At 41.6% G+C, this 16,545-nt stretch overlaps 1 protein-coding gene across 4 annotated transcripts in view; it reads left to right on the top strand.

Annotated features, from left to right (window-relative positions):
• MYO5B (myosin VB) overlaps window positions 1–12,930 on the top strand; it is a 288,112-nt gene extending 275,182 nt beyond the window's left edge. For 2 of the 4 annotated variants that reach the window (XM_016164861.2, XM_036230035.1), the window contains 6 exons: window positions 584–673; window positions 1,821–1,971; window positions 3,372–3,657; window positions 4,218–4,392; window positions 5,786–5,866; window positions 9,285–12,930. In XM_016164861.2, coding sequence (XP_016020347.2) covers window positions 584–673; window positions 1,821–1,971; window positions 3,372–3,657; window positions 4,218–4,392; window positions 5,786–5,866; window positions 9,285–9,437 — 936 coding nt within the window. In that variant the 3' untranslated portion in view covers window positions 9,438–12,930. The remainder of the gene's footprint in view (window positions 1–583; window positions 674–1,820; window positions 1,972–3,371; window positions 3,658–4,217; window positions 4,393–5,785; window positions 5,867–9,284) is intronic. The other 2 variants (XM_036230034.1, XM_036230033.1) reach the window with 1 other exon arrangement.
• The last annotated feature ends 3,615 nt before the right edge of the window (window positions 12,931–16,545 follow it).

Raw genomic sequence — 16,545 nt, 5'->3', positions numbered from 1 at the left:
GAGCTCAGATCTCTATCGGATACTTAAATGATGGATGTGGTTACCAGACAGAATCAGTCCCATGAAGTCATTGATTTTTATGCAGAAACTACATCATAGATCATAGCTGAGTTATCGAACAGCCTTTTTCATTTAGTTATAGTTTGTAGCCATGTTCCAGAGTGTTGAAACCATTGAACATCTGACCTCTAGATAAATGGGGCACCAGGATGTTTCGCCAGCATGCGCCCTTCATCTCCTCTGCTGGACCACAGAGTTCAGAACCTGCCAGGGCTGCTGGTCCAGTGGTCAGGGTACAGCCCAGCGCCTCTGGTGTCAAGCCTCGTCTGTGCACGCACACGTGTGTGCACCACTGATCAGGGGACCAGGAAGAGGGGTCTGTGTACCATCCGCAGTCATGGAGGAACAGTAACTCAGCCTCTTGGCAATGGTCTCATCTCTGTGACTGACAAGTGCCTGCCAGTCATCAGGTCTGCCTGGGGCATGCTGGGTAAGAGTGGAAAGCGTGGAAGCAGAGGCACCAAGGAAGCCTTCGGCCAGAACCGCTACTCATAAGGAGGGGTGTCTCTCTCTCTCTCCACAGAAGCACAACGACGACTTTGAGATGACGACGTTCTGGTTGTCCAACACCTGCCGCCTCCTCCACTGTCTGAAGCAGTACAGTGGGGATGAGGTGAGTGCTCAGATACACTCGGTGCCCTAAAGCACACTTAAAAACCATCAAAGTGCCCCAAGTCCTCCAGCACTTAGATTCTCGTTTCCTCGGGCACAGCAAAGTGTGTTCTCCTTCAGAGCACCTCAGGGGCGAGGCACCCTCATTCTCCCGTAAGGGGAGAGGGCGTGAGGGCTCCGGAGCGTCCTCTGGGACCGCAGGCTGTGGCCGTGCCGTACTGTATCGAGAAGCAGGAATGAGGACAGCCTCGCTGGTCCCGGGAACCCCCGGAAAGCACCCTGCATCAAATGAGCGGAACTGGGCAATGAGTTGGCATAACCCACTCGTTGTCTGAGAGCACCTGGGGCTCTCCAGGGAAACCCTCATAACCTTGAATTTCTGAAGGAGCCCGATAAGCGCCTCATTTCAGTGACGCTTGGGAGAAAGCCCAGTTGCCCAGTGTGTGCCTCCTACGCCGGCCATTCGAAAGCACACGAAGATGGCCACAAGGAAGAAGGTGCCCCACCACCAGCTAGACGTGCGCCAGCCGACATCGACACCCCGCATTGTGCTCCCGACCGGATTCGGTCCCTGGGCCTGAGGCCCATCTGGTCCCGTCGTTTCGTGTTCTACTCTGGACCTCCAAGGCCCAGCCTTGTCTAGAACTCACCATGCCCAACAACGAAAGAACTTTTCCCAGGCTTTGCGTTCAGACTGATGACCTAGTAACATCTGGCATGTTTTTATTCCTGTTTCTCCAATAAGAACCCCCGGTCGTCCCAGACACTGCCCACTCCGAGATCCCCGAAGGTCTCCTCCACTTTGCTTTCTCCCCTTCCTTTCACATCTTACCCTCCACCCTTCCCAAGGTCAAGATGTATAGTATAAATCAACAGCGCAACAATTTCTAAAGCTTATCTTTATTCCATCTTTCGTGCCAGAACAAGTTCTGACAGACCCTTCTCCCTGGGATGATGAAGTATATGCCATCTCAGTCTGTCTTGCCTTTTTTGGAATGTGACATGACAGGCCCGTGTGCAACATCCTATCAATGCAAGGGGCCTGCTAAGACCCCACAGCTAGGACATCGCGAAAGGGACTGGGGGCCTGGGAGTCCTGAGCCGGCCCGACCGCAGACCCCGCGGTAAAGCACGCCTCTCCCCTGCAGGGCTTCATGACTCGGAACACGGCCAAGCAGAACGAGCACTGTCTGAAGAACTTCGACCTCACCGAATACCGTCAGGTGCTTAGTGACCTTTCCATTCAGATCTACCAGCAGCTCATTAAAATCGCCGAGGGTGTGTTGCAGCCTATGATAGGTAAGCTGGCAACGAGAGCTCTCCAGCAGTCATCATGGGGTCTGAAGTGAGGGGAAGACTTGGTAAGCCCTGCTTATCTTTAGGGAACTGGGCATGTTGGGCACAGCCTCCAGCAAGCCAGGACCTCCTCAGTGAAGGTGATTGAGGAGGTGTACGCTGTGCGTCCGAGAAGGGCTATAAAATATACAGCAGCATCCCATCCAAATACATAAAGTCTGGGTATTGAGAATGTAGACCATTTTTCCTTTTTCTGTAGTATAATGTTATTTTTCCCAATTTTCATAGGTGATAAATTCAAAAGGTATACATATACAGTAACAAATACACAATCCTCTTGGCCATATATACTTAATTCGTGAAAAAAGGAAAGCATTAAGTGTGTTCCTGAGAAGGAACACAGTAGGAAGGGGCTCATGCAATAAATATTCATGGAACACTCACTTTGTCCGGAGCAGTTCACGTGGGCATTTAATGTGAAACCAGAGCTAAAAAATAAGAGCAGTTATTTTTTAAGGTAAAAGAAAAATGACACTCACTGCTCCGTGTAGGCTGAGGAGGGAATGGTCCCCTGGACCTATGCTGAACGCTTTCCCCAGGTTCTTACAGCAGAGGAGGTTCTGAGTGAATCCCAAGTAGGACAGAGTCCTTCATGCCATCCAGAAATACATCCCTTGGGATAAGGGTCATTCCAAATCCTTCCTCCCATCTGAAAATTTTCTTATGAGGCACCAGTTTTTTCTCTCCAGACACAGGGAGAACTGGGATACTTTATGACTCCAAATGACGCGATACATAATAGTACTAGTTCAGAAGTCAGATGGGCCTGGGTTCAAATCCTGGCGCTGCCACTTTCTAGCACTGTGACCTTGCACAACTTGTTTAACCTCTGTGTGCTTCAATTTCCTCGTCAGTAAATGGGTATTTAGAAGATTAACTGCTGAACATAAAATACATGACACGTAGTCCACTGCTGTGCAGCAGGTGTGACGGACCAGCTGACCTGTTTACACGGTCAGGGGTTCACGGAGAGGAGCTGTTTGGACACCCGCAGGATGTCCAAACCCGCAGTGGCTGGGCCAGGAAGACACCCCAGTTGCTCAATTCTCAAACTGTGGACTCTCAGCACAAAAGCCAGCACAGAATTGAGCTGGTACATGCCCATTCTCTTTGTTCCATCACCGATAAATTTAAGTGAAAATCTGACCCACAACTACCTTATTCCATACAGAGACCAACACATTCGAAATCCTCTCCCGAACGCTGCGAGTTGTGAGCACGTCGACAATGCACACCTCCAGATGGTATCGCTTCCAGCTCCCTGAGCACTGTGCGACCTGAATGGTCCAAAACCAGACCTTTGAGAAACAGGCAAAGCTCCTCTAATCACGCTTTTCTTCCAGTTTCAGCCATGTTGGAGAATGAGAGCATTCAAGGTCTCTGCGGTGTGAAACCAACGGGCTACCGGAAGCGCTCCTCCAGCATGGCGGACGGGGAGAACTCATACTGCCTGGAGGCCATCATCCGCCAGATGAACTGCTTTCACACGGTCATGTGTGACCAGGGCCTGGACCCCGAGATCACCCTGCAGGTGTTCAAGCAGCTCTTCTACATGATCACCGCGGTGACTCTCAACAACCTGCTCCTGCGGAAGGACGTCTGCTCTTGGAGCACAGGCATGCAGCTCAGGTAGGAGAGGCACCCCCACCACACAGGTAGAGGACCCGCTCACGCCAGCCGGAGTCGGAGCACCAGACACTTGTCTCTGAAAATGAAATCCAAATTGAACTTGATGGTCCTTGTCACAGTCAGTATGTAGCTCAACTCCACCACCTCTTTATTTGTTGGCAAAATTTCTCAAACACTGAGATGGTGCCTTTGTTAACAATGCTAAAGCTCATACATAAATACAATGCAGATAGGTCAGAGAAAGAAAATCAAGGAGTTTAAGAGCCAGGAAGGCTCACACCGAAGTATAAATACGTTTGTGAATTTTAAATATTAGTCGTTTTAATGCAGTATACTTAATGCCTTTTCCCCCCCATTAACTCAGACAGACACTTTAGGTACTTCATTTTTATTCATTCAACAAAAAGAGTGCCAGGCACTTTTCAAGCTTTTGCCCATGCGAGATAATTAAGGTGAGAAGAGTAGCAGTAGTGGCAGTGAGGTTGCAAAAGGAACTACAGCTGTGCTCATCTCACTGCCTTTGGAGGACCGGCTAACCGCGGCTGACTTTTACCTTTAAGGTACAATATAAGTCAACTTGAGGAGTGGCTCCGGGGAAAAAACCTTCACCAGAGCGGAGCTGTTCAGACCATGGAACCTTTGATCCAGGCAGCCCAACTCTTGCAGTTAAAGAAGAAAACCCCCGAGGACGCCGAGGCCATCTGCTCCCTGTGCACGTCCCTCAGCACCCAGCAGGTACTGTCACTGCATGCCCCATCACCCAGTGCACTCGGAGCACGCCCAGCTTCCAGTTCAAGTCTGTTCTTGCCAGTGGGGTTTAAAAAAAAAAAAAATGTTGCACGTCCAGCCTTTTTATACCCCTGATGAAGTCATTCTGAAGTGGCAGCTGATAGAACATTCCTAGATGAATCAAAGACTACTTTGGCCTGTGAAACAAGATGCCACTGTTTTCTATTAATTTTCTGCTTCCTCTTGCTCACTTAGATAAGGTAGAAAACCCACAAAAAAATTGAGCTTACATACAAACTTTTTTTAGACACAATGAATTCTAGAATGTTTCTCATCTAGAACTTCAAATTTTTTCAGAAACTGGCAGCATGAGGCATTTGGCAGTAAATAAATTGCTTCTTTACAATTATAATTTTATTGTGTTATCACGTTTTCACTTAGAACCGTTTACGTTTTTTAAAACAAAATCATTAGGAACCTGGAGACACTTAAATGTTCTTTCCTCCCACCAAAAACAAAAACAAAACTATACTAGGACTTGGTTGCAGAGAGATTATGAGTGTACAAAAAGATAAATACTGTCCACACACAAGGTGACCTTGCCCTCCATCGTGAGTGTGCCTGTTTAGAAGTGGGCCACCACAAGGTGCTGTCACTAAAGGAGACTAGCACAAGGAAATCAAACTTTCCAAATTAAATCATGCACCTTCTCCCTGAACAGCCTAAAGAACAACAAAATCCAAGCTCAGTGATACAAAAGAAATCATTTCCTTGCCTCTTCCACTATCTACTAAAAGGTGAAATACCAAACTCTTTAGGAAACTGCTTCCTTTTATAAATGCATTGAAAAGTTTCAATTTTTTTTTTCTCCCTTTTAAATATATTAAGTTTACTTCTAGAATGCAACTGGCATTGGTTTGCATATGGGCAGGCTGTCCACCAAACGACTGATAGGCAGATAAAGATGATTCTCCATTCAAATAAGAAAAAAGTCTGTTTCTTTATAAGTGGTGTTTGGGGGGGGTGGTGGGAGGGAGGGAAGTGTGGTTAAACAAGATCTTTGTTATCTAAAGTAAGAACTTGTGGGAAAAAAAAACCTTTAAATTACTGGTGGATAAGAGGCTGAAGATTTTAGGAAACAGTTTCCTAAAATCCTCATTATTTTTTAAGCCATAGAGCATAGGGGAGGAGCCTGGGTATAGGAGACAGGAATGCAGTGATGAGAAGGCTTCGATCTCCCAGGCAAGGCTTAGTAGCTTGAGTTAAGAACTGTAGACTCCTAAATGTCAGTCCAGCTCTCAGTTGTGGGTCCTATGCCACTGTCATATGCTCTTTAAAATTCAAATGTTTGCTTATGTTCACTTAGCTCTGTGCTAAACTTTTGTTTTTATTCTAACAGATTGTCAAAATTTTAAACCTTTATACTCCCCTGAATGAATTTGAAGAACGGGTAACAGTGAGTTTTATACGAAAAATCCAGGTGAGTTTTAAAATATTAATTTTTTAAAGTCCTAGCCTAAAACTAATAAATAGTTTAGATTTTTAACCTTTTCATTAATAAAATACTGGTTACATTATGTGATGAAAGATCTTACATTATTCAGGTAAATATAAACCATATCATCCATGAATAACATACACAAAAGACTGAACTTTTATAATCTCTGCCTCTCAGATTTTAGACACAGTCTTATTTCATTTGCCACTAACACATTACTGAATCTAGAGCACCAAATGGAATTAAAGTAAGCAGAATATTATCAACCCTACTTCTAAACTCACAAATGAAACTAGAAATAGTCTCGTAAAAAAACAATCTAAGCTCTTAAATTTTTCCTCCAATTTCTTCAAGCCCTTTAAATAGTAGAGCCTATTGATATATCTGACTGATGTAGAGAAATAAAAAAACCGTAAGTCCTGTAAAAAAATTTTAAGAGCCTCCTGCCATTTCCCATTTTATGTACATTTTCATATGCTGAGAAGGTTGAAATAACAAATGCAGCAAAGCTCAGAGCGAGCTGCATATGAGCTATCAATGATCGTAGAGAGCCCCTTCTGCCATGGTTACATCAGAGCCCTCATTGGTATCTTAAATTACTAAAGCTGGTTGCTTATTCATCCCTAAATGTCCTTTCTGCTTCTTCCTATTTCAAACTACTTTTTCAAATTGTTAAAATTACTTTAAAAAGGTGGTCCATCCTTCAAGATGCTAAACACATGGGTATTTTTAAATTGACACCTAGAATTTTAATTTTTGGACTGCAGGTAATTGAAACCATAGATGAAAGGGAGAACTACTACAATTCCGTTTAAACGTTTGAGGAAGCACCTCAACTGTTTTCCATAGTAGCTACATTACATTCCTACCATCAGTGCATAAAGTATATACATACATGAGAATATTATTCTTGTATATGTTGAACCACCCTTGCATTCTGGGGATAATTCCAACTTGGTCATGTATATGTTTGTTAGGTCTAATTGGATCACAATGGTGTTCATGGCCTCTGTTACTAAGCTTCCATCTAGTTATTCGATCCATTAGTGAAAGGGGGTATTGAAGTGTCCAACTATTATTATTAAAGAACTGTTTCTCTCTTCAGTTATCAATTTGGCTTCATATATTTTGGGCTCTGTTGCTAGGTGTATGTGTGCGTATTTTATATATACATACATATATATATATATAAATTGTTGTATCTTCTTGATGGATTGAACCTTTTATCAATCTATAATATCCCTTTTCTCTAGTAATCTCTTCTTAAAATATATCTTGAATGACAGTATAACCATTCCAGCTTTTTTGGTTCCTTCGAATATCTTTTTCCTTTCGATCTTTGTCACTGTGCGTGTCTCTTATAGATAGCATATAGATCAATCATTTTTAAAATCCATTCTGCCACTCTGCCTTTTAATTGCATTTAATTACTGATAACGGATTCACTTCTGCTATTTAGCTACTTGTTTTCTGTGTTTTACGTCTTTTGTGTTCCACGGTTCTTCCATTACTGCCGGGGGGGGGGGGTGTGGGTGTGTGTGTGTGTGTGTGTGTGTGTGTGTGTGTGTGTGTGTGTGGTGTACCGTACCGTTTTGATTCCTTTCCTATATATTTTTTTAGTTATTTTCTTTGTGCTTACCTTGGTGATCACAATTAACAACTTATAACCACCTAGTTTAAATGCCAAGTTAGTTTCAATAGCATACAAATACTCTGTTGCTATATATCTCCATCTCTCTACCTTTATATTGTTTTCACAGGTCACATCTGTTATACATGTGTGCCCATTAACAGATTTATAATATTGTTTTCTGCATTTGTATAAATCATATAGGAAAAAAGAGGGGTTCCAAACCAAAAGTATAGTGCTGGCTTCTTATTTACCTAATGTCCTTTCATTTCAGCCTGAAGAACTTTCTTTACTATCTCTTGTAGGGCAGGTCTACTGGTAACTCCATCTGCTTTTGTTTATCTGGAAATGACTTAATTTCTCCTTCATTCTTGGAAGATAGTTTTGCCAGATATAGAATTCTTGGTTGACAGTTTTTTCTCTCAGGACCTTGTCATCTCACTGCCTCTTGGCCTTTGTGGTTTCTGATGAGAAGTCAGCTCTTAATGCTTTCAAGATTCCCTTTGTCACTGGGTTTTGATAATTTGACTACACTGTGTCTCAGTATAAATCTTTTCAAGTTTATCCAGCTTGGAATTTGTTCAACTTCCTGGCTATGTATATTTATCTGATTTGGATAATGTTGGGCCATTTTTTCTTCAGATATTTTGCTGCCCCTTTCTCTTTTCTCCTTTAGGATGCTTTGATGTATGTTGGTATGCTGTGATGTCCCAGAGGTCTCTCAGCCTCTGTTCACTTTTATTCATTCTTTTTTCTATTTGTTCCTCATATTGGAGAATTTCAGTTGCCTTATCTTTAAGTTCACTGATCATTTCTTCTCCCTGCTCAAGTCTGCTGTTGAGCCACTTTAATGCACTGAAATTTTTCATTTCAGTTATTATACTTTTCCTAAAATGTCTGGGTCTAAGTAGAGGGGCTCTGTCCCTTTAAATCTTCCAGTTAATTCCACTAGAGGAAGCCATTGCAGCCCAAGACAGCTGAAACTGAGACAAGCACCTGCGCCAGCCCTTCAGGGAACTGCCAGACCAACCAAAGTGTACAACCCCACATTTTTGGAGGACAAGGTCCCACTGACTGCCCTGGCACCAGACAGCTGCTCCAGCAGGCTGGGTCACCATCCCTACAGCATCACTGGGCTAGGGAATGGTAGCTGGTCCATGCATGCTGATCTTAACAAAGATAAGGGGCCACTCTCTTCATCATTCATTTTCCTAATCCTTCATATGTGTCTAATCAGATTCCAGAGCTCTGAGATAGTTGATATCAATTGCTTTTTCCAGCTCAAGGGTTGCTTCTGTGAAGACACTGACCCATAGAGGTTCCCATTCTGTCATTTTTATGACATCACTCTCCCTATTCCATTTTACAAATGAGGATACAGGCATAAAAAGGTTCAGGAACTTGCCCAAGGTGGTACCACGATTAGAACTCAGGCCAATTAATTAGAACTTCAGTGGCCACGGCCTTACTCTACCACATTGCCTCTCTCCACATGGTTTGCACCTAAATGTTTTTTTTAATTCTTTAGATGGAAAGTTTTTAAAAGACTGCTAGAATTAGGAGCAAGGTTAAAATCATCTGATCTCCAACAAGCCTAAGCCAAGGCTTATCGCCTTGCTAAATTACTCAGAATTTCAGGAGAATGTGGTCTCCCTAGCCCTACTTAATTTACAGAACTACTTCCATGATATATGCCAATTCACTTGGGTGAATTTACCTAAACTGGCTATTGATAAGTGTAGTATTTTACAGTCCTCTCCTTCCCCACAGGCACAGCTGCAAGAGCGGAATGACCCTCAGCAACTGCTATTAGACTACAAGCACATGTTTCCTGTTTTGTTCCCATTTAATCCATCTTCTCTGACTATGGACTCAATCCACATCCCTGCCTGTCTCAATTTGGAGTTTCTCAATGAAGTCTGAAAATGCATATTTCCAACTTTGGCTCAATTGCCAGTGAGAGCAAGAAGTAAATACAGTAAATGATTTTAAGGACCTGGTCAATCTGCAAAAGTATATCAAATCAGAGATTGAGAGCCTGTGCAGAGTTCAGCACTATACAGAATAAGACATATCTGTCATTATTTTTTGTACCTACTGCTCAGAATAAAAACACTTGAAATATGGAAGATTTTTTTAAAAGTATGATTTCAGTATAAACAAATACATACCACAATCTGCAGTCCTCATGGCCATATAAAAGATGCCAGTCCATAAATGGAAACTGCCTAGTTTTGATCTTTGCAAACAACTAGAGAATGTCTAAAGTAAAATAAAAATATGTAAGTCACATATTGATACTAAAAACCATGACATATAGTACATTTCCCTAGGTTGACCAACCAAAGGTATAGATGCATTTGCGGGGAAATGTTTTGAGAAAACAAAACATAGGCCAAGGCCTTCTGAGAAGTTCCCCAAAGGTTTAATGCCTGGTGATGCAGAGACGATGGTGTTAACGGACCTCCACACCAAACATTCTGAGTCTTGGCTTCTGAAGCAAAATTAGAAGACTCATAGTCTTGGGTTTATGGAAATTATGCTGAAAGGTTACTGTCTCAAACCAAAAATGCAAGCAAGATGGAAAGACGTTTCCAATGTTAGTCCGTGCACTTAATCAACAAAAATTTCACGATCTATATAAGCTGAAAGTTGAATAACTTATTTACAGATCAAAAGCCAAATGAGTCAGTATGAAAGCCTTTAATCCCTTAATGTCATTAACCACTAATAAAAACATCACACAATGCACATAACCAAGATAGTAAAGGAAACAAACTTCATCTTTAGGATCAGGTTATTTGAAAAACTTGTCTAAAGAAGTATGAGGAGTGTTATTTTCCAAAAGATTTTTGGTAGTGTGTGTTCTTTTAAGGAGACAGAATAGTTTGTCAATTTCCTTTTCAAAGGTTATTTTCAACATTTTTTAAATTTACCACATAACCAAATGTTTCTGCTTTGAAATAAAGATTAAGAGTATTCAATGATATTACAATAGATTTTCTTTGCTTTCACAAAATTTTTTTTTCTCTTCAAAGCAGGCATTCAATTAGAAAACCCTACATATCCTTTATACCCATTTTCCACTATTTATACCATACTTCTGGTAGATGGTAACAATAAGCTGTTTCTATGACAAAACCAGATGATGTCTGTAAATCACAGAACCTCTGTGTTAAGTCAAGATTTCTCCATGAATTGCACACGGAAGACCTTGCCATGCACACATCCCACCTCCTTTACTCAGCCACTCAGTCCCTACCTGTTGTCTTGGAAACACAACAGACTCCAAGCCCTAAACAATCTTGTGTACTGCACTCTTACAACTGGGAAAGAACGCTGTGCCTTCTTTCCCAGTTATGGTTACATAATCTGACATCCGTGACACACACCCTTCAACTCACACACTGACTTTGTTGGAAGGCCATTCTAAACCAATTGGGTTCATGGCTACCTCTTTTTAAGGTTGTTTATTAAGTATAATTTGCTTTTTACCGCACTGTAGTTTAAAACTGAGTTTCATGTAAGGACTGCCCTTAATCTTCAAGACAACTCAAAATGTCTTGTTAAAGAGTGTTAAGGAGTTCGAAAAGCAATGATTCCATAAATGCAATGGCTTACTGTCCTTACATATTGTTTTATACCCCCATTCTCTCGATCTCTTTGGGTTACTATATCTATGAGGTCACTGATTAATCACTAGGTGCAAAGGACTCACTGAATAAAAGCTTGGCAATTAGAATTAATTGGAGCGGGGGTACTTTATGAATAGTCCTCTACCTAGCCTAAGAAATGGCCGATTTCCTTTTCCTTTTCTAAAAGATAAAGGTATTTCACTGGAGCCGTACTTAACTTCTACACGCTTAAAAACCAATAGTCTTTTTTATAGACCACTAATAATAAAGAAATATAGTAATTGGTTACTTAATGTTTGGATCTGTCCTATTTAACTGGACATTTGGAGAATGGAAGAAGTATGTGTAGGGGAACTTTAATATTTTGTTAGCATTTATAGTCTTTGCAAACTTTTTTTAGTTCAACTCAAACTTCTTCCAACTTCATGAAATGATTTTTAATTTAAATAATTCAGTACAAAACTTTGAACTCTACACTAGTTATCTTTATTTTTTAATATTTATTATTTAGTTGACACTTTTCTCACAATGTGCCTTTAGCAGTTACTAAGATAACTGACTTATCACTTATTTCTCTGAAATAGGTGTTGCTGTGGGAAGAATTTTAATGCTTGATATAACATCATGGGGGAGTTTTGATTTGTCTTTTGAAACATTAGGAGCATTTTAAAGATAAATATTTATAGATTAAACAATTCGTGTTTTAAGTATTACATAGGATCTACCTGTTTACCTATAGTAATTGTGTTATGTACATATTAATAATTGTTGAAGCTGACAAAAAATTATTACCTTCATGCATTCTCCCTCTGCTGTCACACCTGCAGTTAGATTTATGGTACCTGGCAAGCAGATTAGATCCAAAGGAAAACAGACTTTTTCCTCCCTTTCCATGGAGCATGTCAATAAGTGTTTCCTCTTCTGATTTTCCTATACTAAATTTTAAAGCTTTTCTATAGAACCAAAAAACAAAACTAGAAACTTGGAAAACTTAGAAAAATAATAGCTGCTACCATCAATTCATTAAATATTTACTTAGAACCTTAATGGATTAAGATAATAGTAACAAATAAGTTAGAATCCATTTCTTTGGCATAAGTAAATTTAATCATTTTCACACATTTGGCCTAATTCTAAGGCAGCAAGGGTATCACTCCTAAATTGAAACTTTTATGTAATGCCTATGTGACTCAAGACACACTAAAATGTGATAGCATGGGGCAGGACCCTGTAGTTCATCCTCATAGAATATTTCTCTGTACTCACCTTCTTGAATTAATTTGCTGCATGAACCATGTAGCCACAATTCGCTTTTTATATCATTGGTGCCATAATTAGAGAATTGGGGAGGTAAATAGAACATCAGAGGTTGATGCCAATGACAATAAAACATAAGACTGTTTTTCCTCTTATTATAAAGGTCATTAGATACTAAAGATTGTTTTTCTTAAAAACAAATTTCTAATTCTAATAAAGGGGATTGATCAGAAATGAATTTAAGATACTTTCTAAAGTGATATTGTATCAGAATGATCCAGATTTGGATATAACATTTTGCCACCAACTGGTGTTTTCATGATGGCCTGCTTCTCTGAAGGGGGTTCACATCATATTCAGGGGTGAATCTAACATTGTAGAAGAAATACTACTGATGAAAATTTTTCAATTTTGAGAAAATCTGTAAACTATACCTTCGTTTATAGAACGATGCTTGTGTTAGTCACCATAATATTCAGCTGTGGATAAAAATTTATAAAAATAAATACTTTTGAATAAACGAAGTGGTGTGACAGATAATGCAATTTAAAACCCTGCAGGTACACACACATTGGCTGAAAAGGTCGTTTTTTAATGCTTTCTCGAGAATGTTGTTCTGGGTCCTATATTCAAACATGCATCATGATCATTTAAGCCAGGGTTTGTCAAACTACAGCCTACAAAAGTTGGGGTGGGGGAAATTTTTCCTATAAAATAACAAGACATCGAGTAACACTTTAGAGCTATAGAATTCAAACAAAGCACTTCGGGTATAGGAAAAGACTCAACTATATGTAACTCTGCGTATAGTAAAAATGGCATTAAAAAATCATTGGAAAAATACAAGATCGATATGGAAGAATTTATAAGTCAAAAACATCAATCATGAAAAAAAAGTGGAGAAATATTTCATGGATAAAACTCCATACACAAAAATCTCAATTGTTCCCAAGTTGTCCATAGACTAAAAATCAAAGCTTCACAATAGTTTTTTGGTAAAAATTGACCAGCCAATTCTAAAAATTTATATGTAAGAGAAAAGACCCAAGGATAAGGAAGACTCTCCTTATGAAGAAAAGGGAAAACTTTCCCTAACAGGTATCTACAACTTTAGTAATAAAGATGATTCAGCACAGAGATAGGAAAATTGACAAATGGAACAGAACAGAGAGCCTAGAAACTGAACACCTGTGTGGAAACATAGGCAAATTGTTTATTCCCAAGAGCAGCATATACCAAAATCGCCTGGAAATCTTTTTTAAAATTCACATAACCAGCCAATTATGTAGAATAATACATCTCTAGAGATGATGCTTAAACACCCATTATTAGGAACCATAAGTGAAATAGTTCATGATAGATAAAAAAATGTTCAGGATATACTGGTCAGTGAAAAGTTACGTCTGTAACCCTTCTAACCTAGGGACAGATTCACCTTTTTTCTGAGTGACTGATGGAAGAACAACCTCTCTTCAGGAAAGTGTTGGCCTCCTACTCAGAGAGGTCTGGGCTTATCTTCAAGGCTGCAACAGGAAAACTATGTCTGCAAAGAGCCAAACTTCATACAAGATACACTTATCTAGTAAGAGATGAGAAAAAAAAGCAGCTCGACATCTGAGACCTCATCTGACAGTGAGAGCTAGGCCTGGCCTGGGCCATGGTAGAAACTGACCTGGTACTTCCAGCTAGGCTGTGGCGTTCTTTTGCACAGTCTAACAAAACATCAGTCAGGGTCACTCTGACTGTGATGGAGACGACATAAGATCACTTCACAGTTTTGTCTAAGCACAAAGACAAGATCACTGTGCGCACCAAATGATATCAGTCGTCCCTCTCCCAGCTCACATGTGTGACTGAGGCTTCGCCGCCAGTTGCAGCTTTAGCGCAGCTCTAATCTGCCCTCCTTCCAGATAGGATCAAATCAAAATACCCAGCCAAAGACTTGTCCCTACTTCGGGAGGCCCTCAATCCAGACAATCCAGAATAAACCCCTGCTTCTCAAATCACCTAATCAAAGCCCAACTCCTAACAACTCTCAGAGAGGCTCCTCAGTTCCCTAAAGTGTGCCCTTGGTGTGCAACCTCTCTCGTTGCGACAAGCATTAAATCCAACCTCTTCTAACAAGTTGTGTCTGGCCTCTGATGTCATGCTTTCGCTTCCCACCACCATTAGCATTTTCCAAAATAAACTTAGAACAAGGAAGTGTGACATTTGCCTAAGGTTGTTGTTAGGGGCGCCACAACCTAAACGGGCCCTTAAGGGTTAAGGATAAAACGTGCTGGGCTTGGGCCTCACAAGAACAGAAGATAAAGAAGACAAATGGCAGCCCTTGACACCAACATTCCAGAGACTGGCCGACCACAGACATCCTGTTTGATAACTCTGAGAACTTCTTTTATCTTTGCTTATCAGCACATGACCAGTACCCCCTTTCATCTTCTTTCCTTCCACTGCCCCTTCCCCACAGCACCAGCTGAAGATCAATTATATTGTGACAAGTCCCTTTTGCCTGCCCCCCTTTGTTCTTGCTGTATAAATATAGCTGCTTTGCAAAATAAAATTGGAGGCTTGATCAGAACACTGTCTTGCCTCCACTCTTTTCTCTCGTCCGTGTTACCCCTCTTTTCTTTAGGTTGGGTTCTCCTCGGTTCTCCCACCAAATAACTTGTCCCGCGGGCGGGACAAGTGGCGCCCAACGTGGGGCTCGAGTGCAGAACCCTTACCCAGGCGGACTACGAAATAACAGAGGCTGCAGCTCGTTAAGGAGAAGTTTTTCAGAGAAGAAGTTTTTCAGGGAAGACTGCCTTTCACCGCTCATGGAAGGTCCTCGTCTTCGGCTCACCGGAGATCGCCGTCTTCGGTGAGTGTTCATCCGCCTTAGTTTAGTTTCAACACGGACTGCTAGGATCATAAGTAACAAATTTTAAACGGGGAAAAGAGTTGAGCATAACTCCCTCTGTCTTCTCTAGGTCCTCTTGTCTTTTCCTTTTTTTTCAAAGGATTTGGGACTTTTCTCTCTAGCCCGCTTCTCGGCACAAGCCGTCCACCCCTGAGGTTAGAGGCTGCTTTTTCTGAGTTGGGAGAATACAGTGTGTCAGTCGACTTTAAGGCAGAAGTCGTCCACTCAGAGGGCATCCCGGTCGTAGACCTCTCCCTCCGCCCTGGAGAGAGCTGTAGGTCTGCGATTCGCCTCTTGAGAAGCCGTGTTAGCGGATTGTACTAACCGGCTGCCCACGCGGGAGAGAAGTTAAGTTCCCTTCTCCTCCTTTTTGCCTTGATACCTATGTTCACTTCCTCAGTTCCTATCCCTCTTTCTTTTTAGATAAATAAAACAAAAAGATGGGACAAACCTTGTCCAGAGAAGCACTATTCATAAAAGACTTAAAACGCTCATTCAAGGAACGAGGAATCCGAGTAAAAAAGAAGGATTTAGTCAAATTTTTTCTCTTCATTGATGAAGTCTGTCCCTGGTTCATAGTAAATGGCCCCCGCCCTGGAATGGGCCCCCGCCCTTAAAAGGGCCCCCGCCCTCGAACGAGCCCCGCCCTGAAAAATGGGCCCCAAGCTCTCTAAAGAAGCGGTCTTTATTCGAGACCTAAAAGAATCTCTTAGGGAAAGAGGAGTTAGAGTTAAGAAAAAGGATCTTATTAAGTTTTTTCTTTTTATAGACAAGGTTTGCCCTTGGTTCATTGTTAATGGACCTGAAATTCACCCTAAAAAATGGCAGAAAGTAGGTCGTGACTTAAACGATAAGCTCCACAGGGAGGGGCCCGATGCGGTCCCTGCCACCTCCGCGGAGGCTAAACAGAGAAGGTTCCCTTCTGCACTCCTCGCCCAGACCACTAGCGCTGCGCTTGGGGCCTGGAGGGCACTCCCTATTTCAGGGGCTGCGACTACTCCTCTTACAAAAATCACTCAGGGACCACAAGAAGATTATAGCGAATTTGTCAGTAGGCCCCTAGAGGCGGCGGAAAGAACCCTCGGGGGCGAAGCCTCTAATGACAGGCTCGTTAAACAATTGGCCTACGAAAATGCCAATGCCTCTTGCCGCGCGGTGCTGCGCGGAAAGACGCGAGATAAAACCCTTGATGAAATGTTGCGCATGTGCCGTGACGTTGATCCCTTCACCTCTAAAATGT

This window comes from Rousettus aegyptiacus, unplaced genomic scaffold (genome assembly GCF_014176215.1).
Source record: "Rousettus aegyptiacus isolate mRouAeg1 unplaced genomic scaffold, mRouAeg1.p scaffold_m13_p_12, whole genome shotgun sequence".
In the NCBI taxonomy this organism is placed as follows: domain Eukaryota; kingdom Metazoa; phylum Chordata; class Mammalia; order Chiroptera; family Pteropodidae; genus Rousettus; species Rousettus aegyptiacus.
This window is presented reverse-complemented; position numbering and strand designations above follow the sequence as displayed.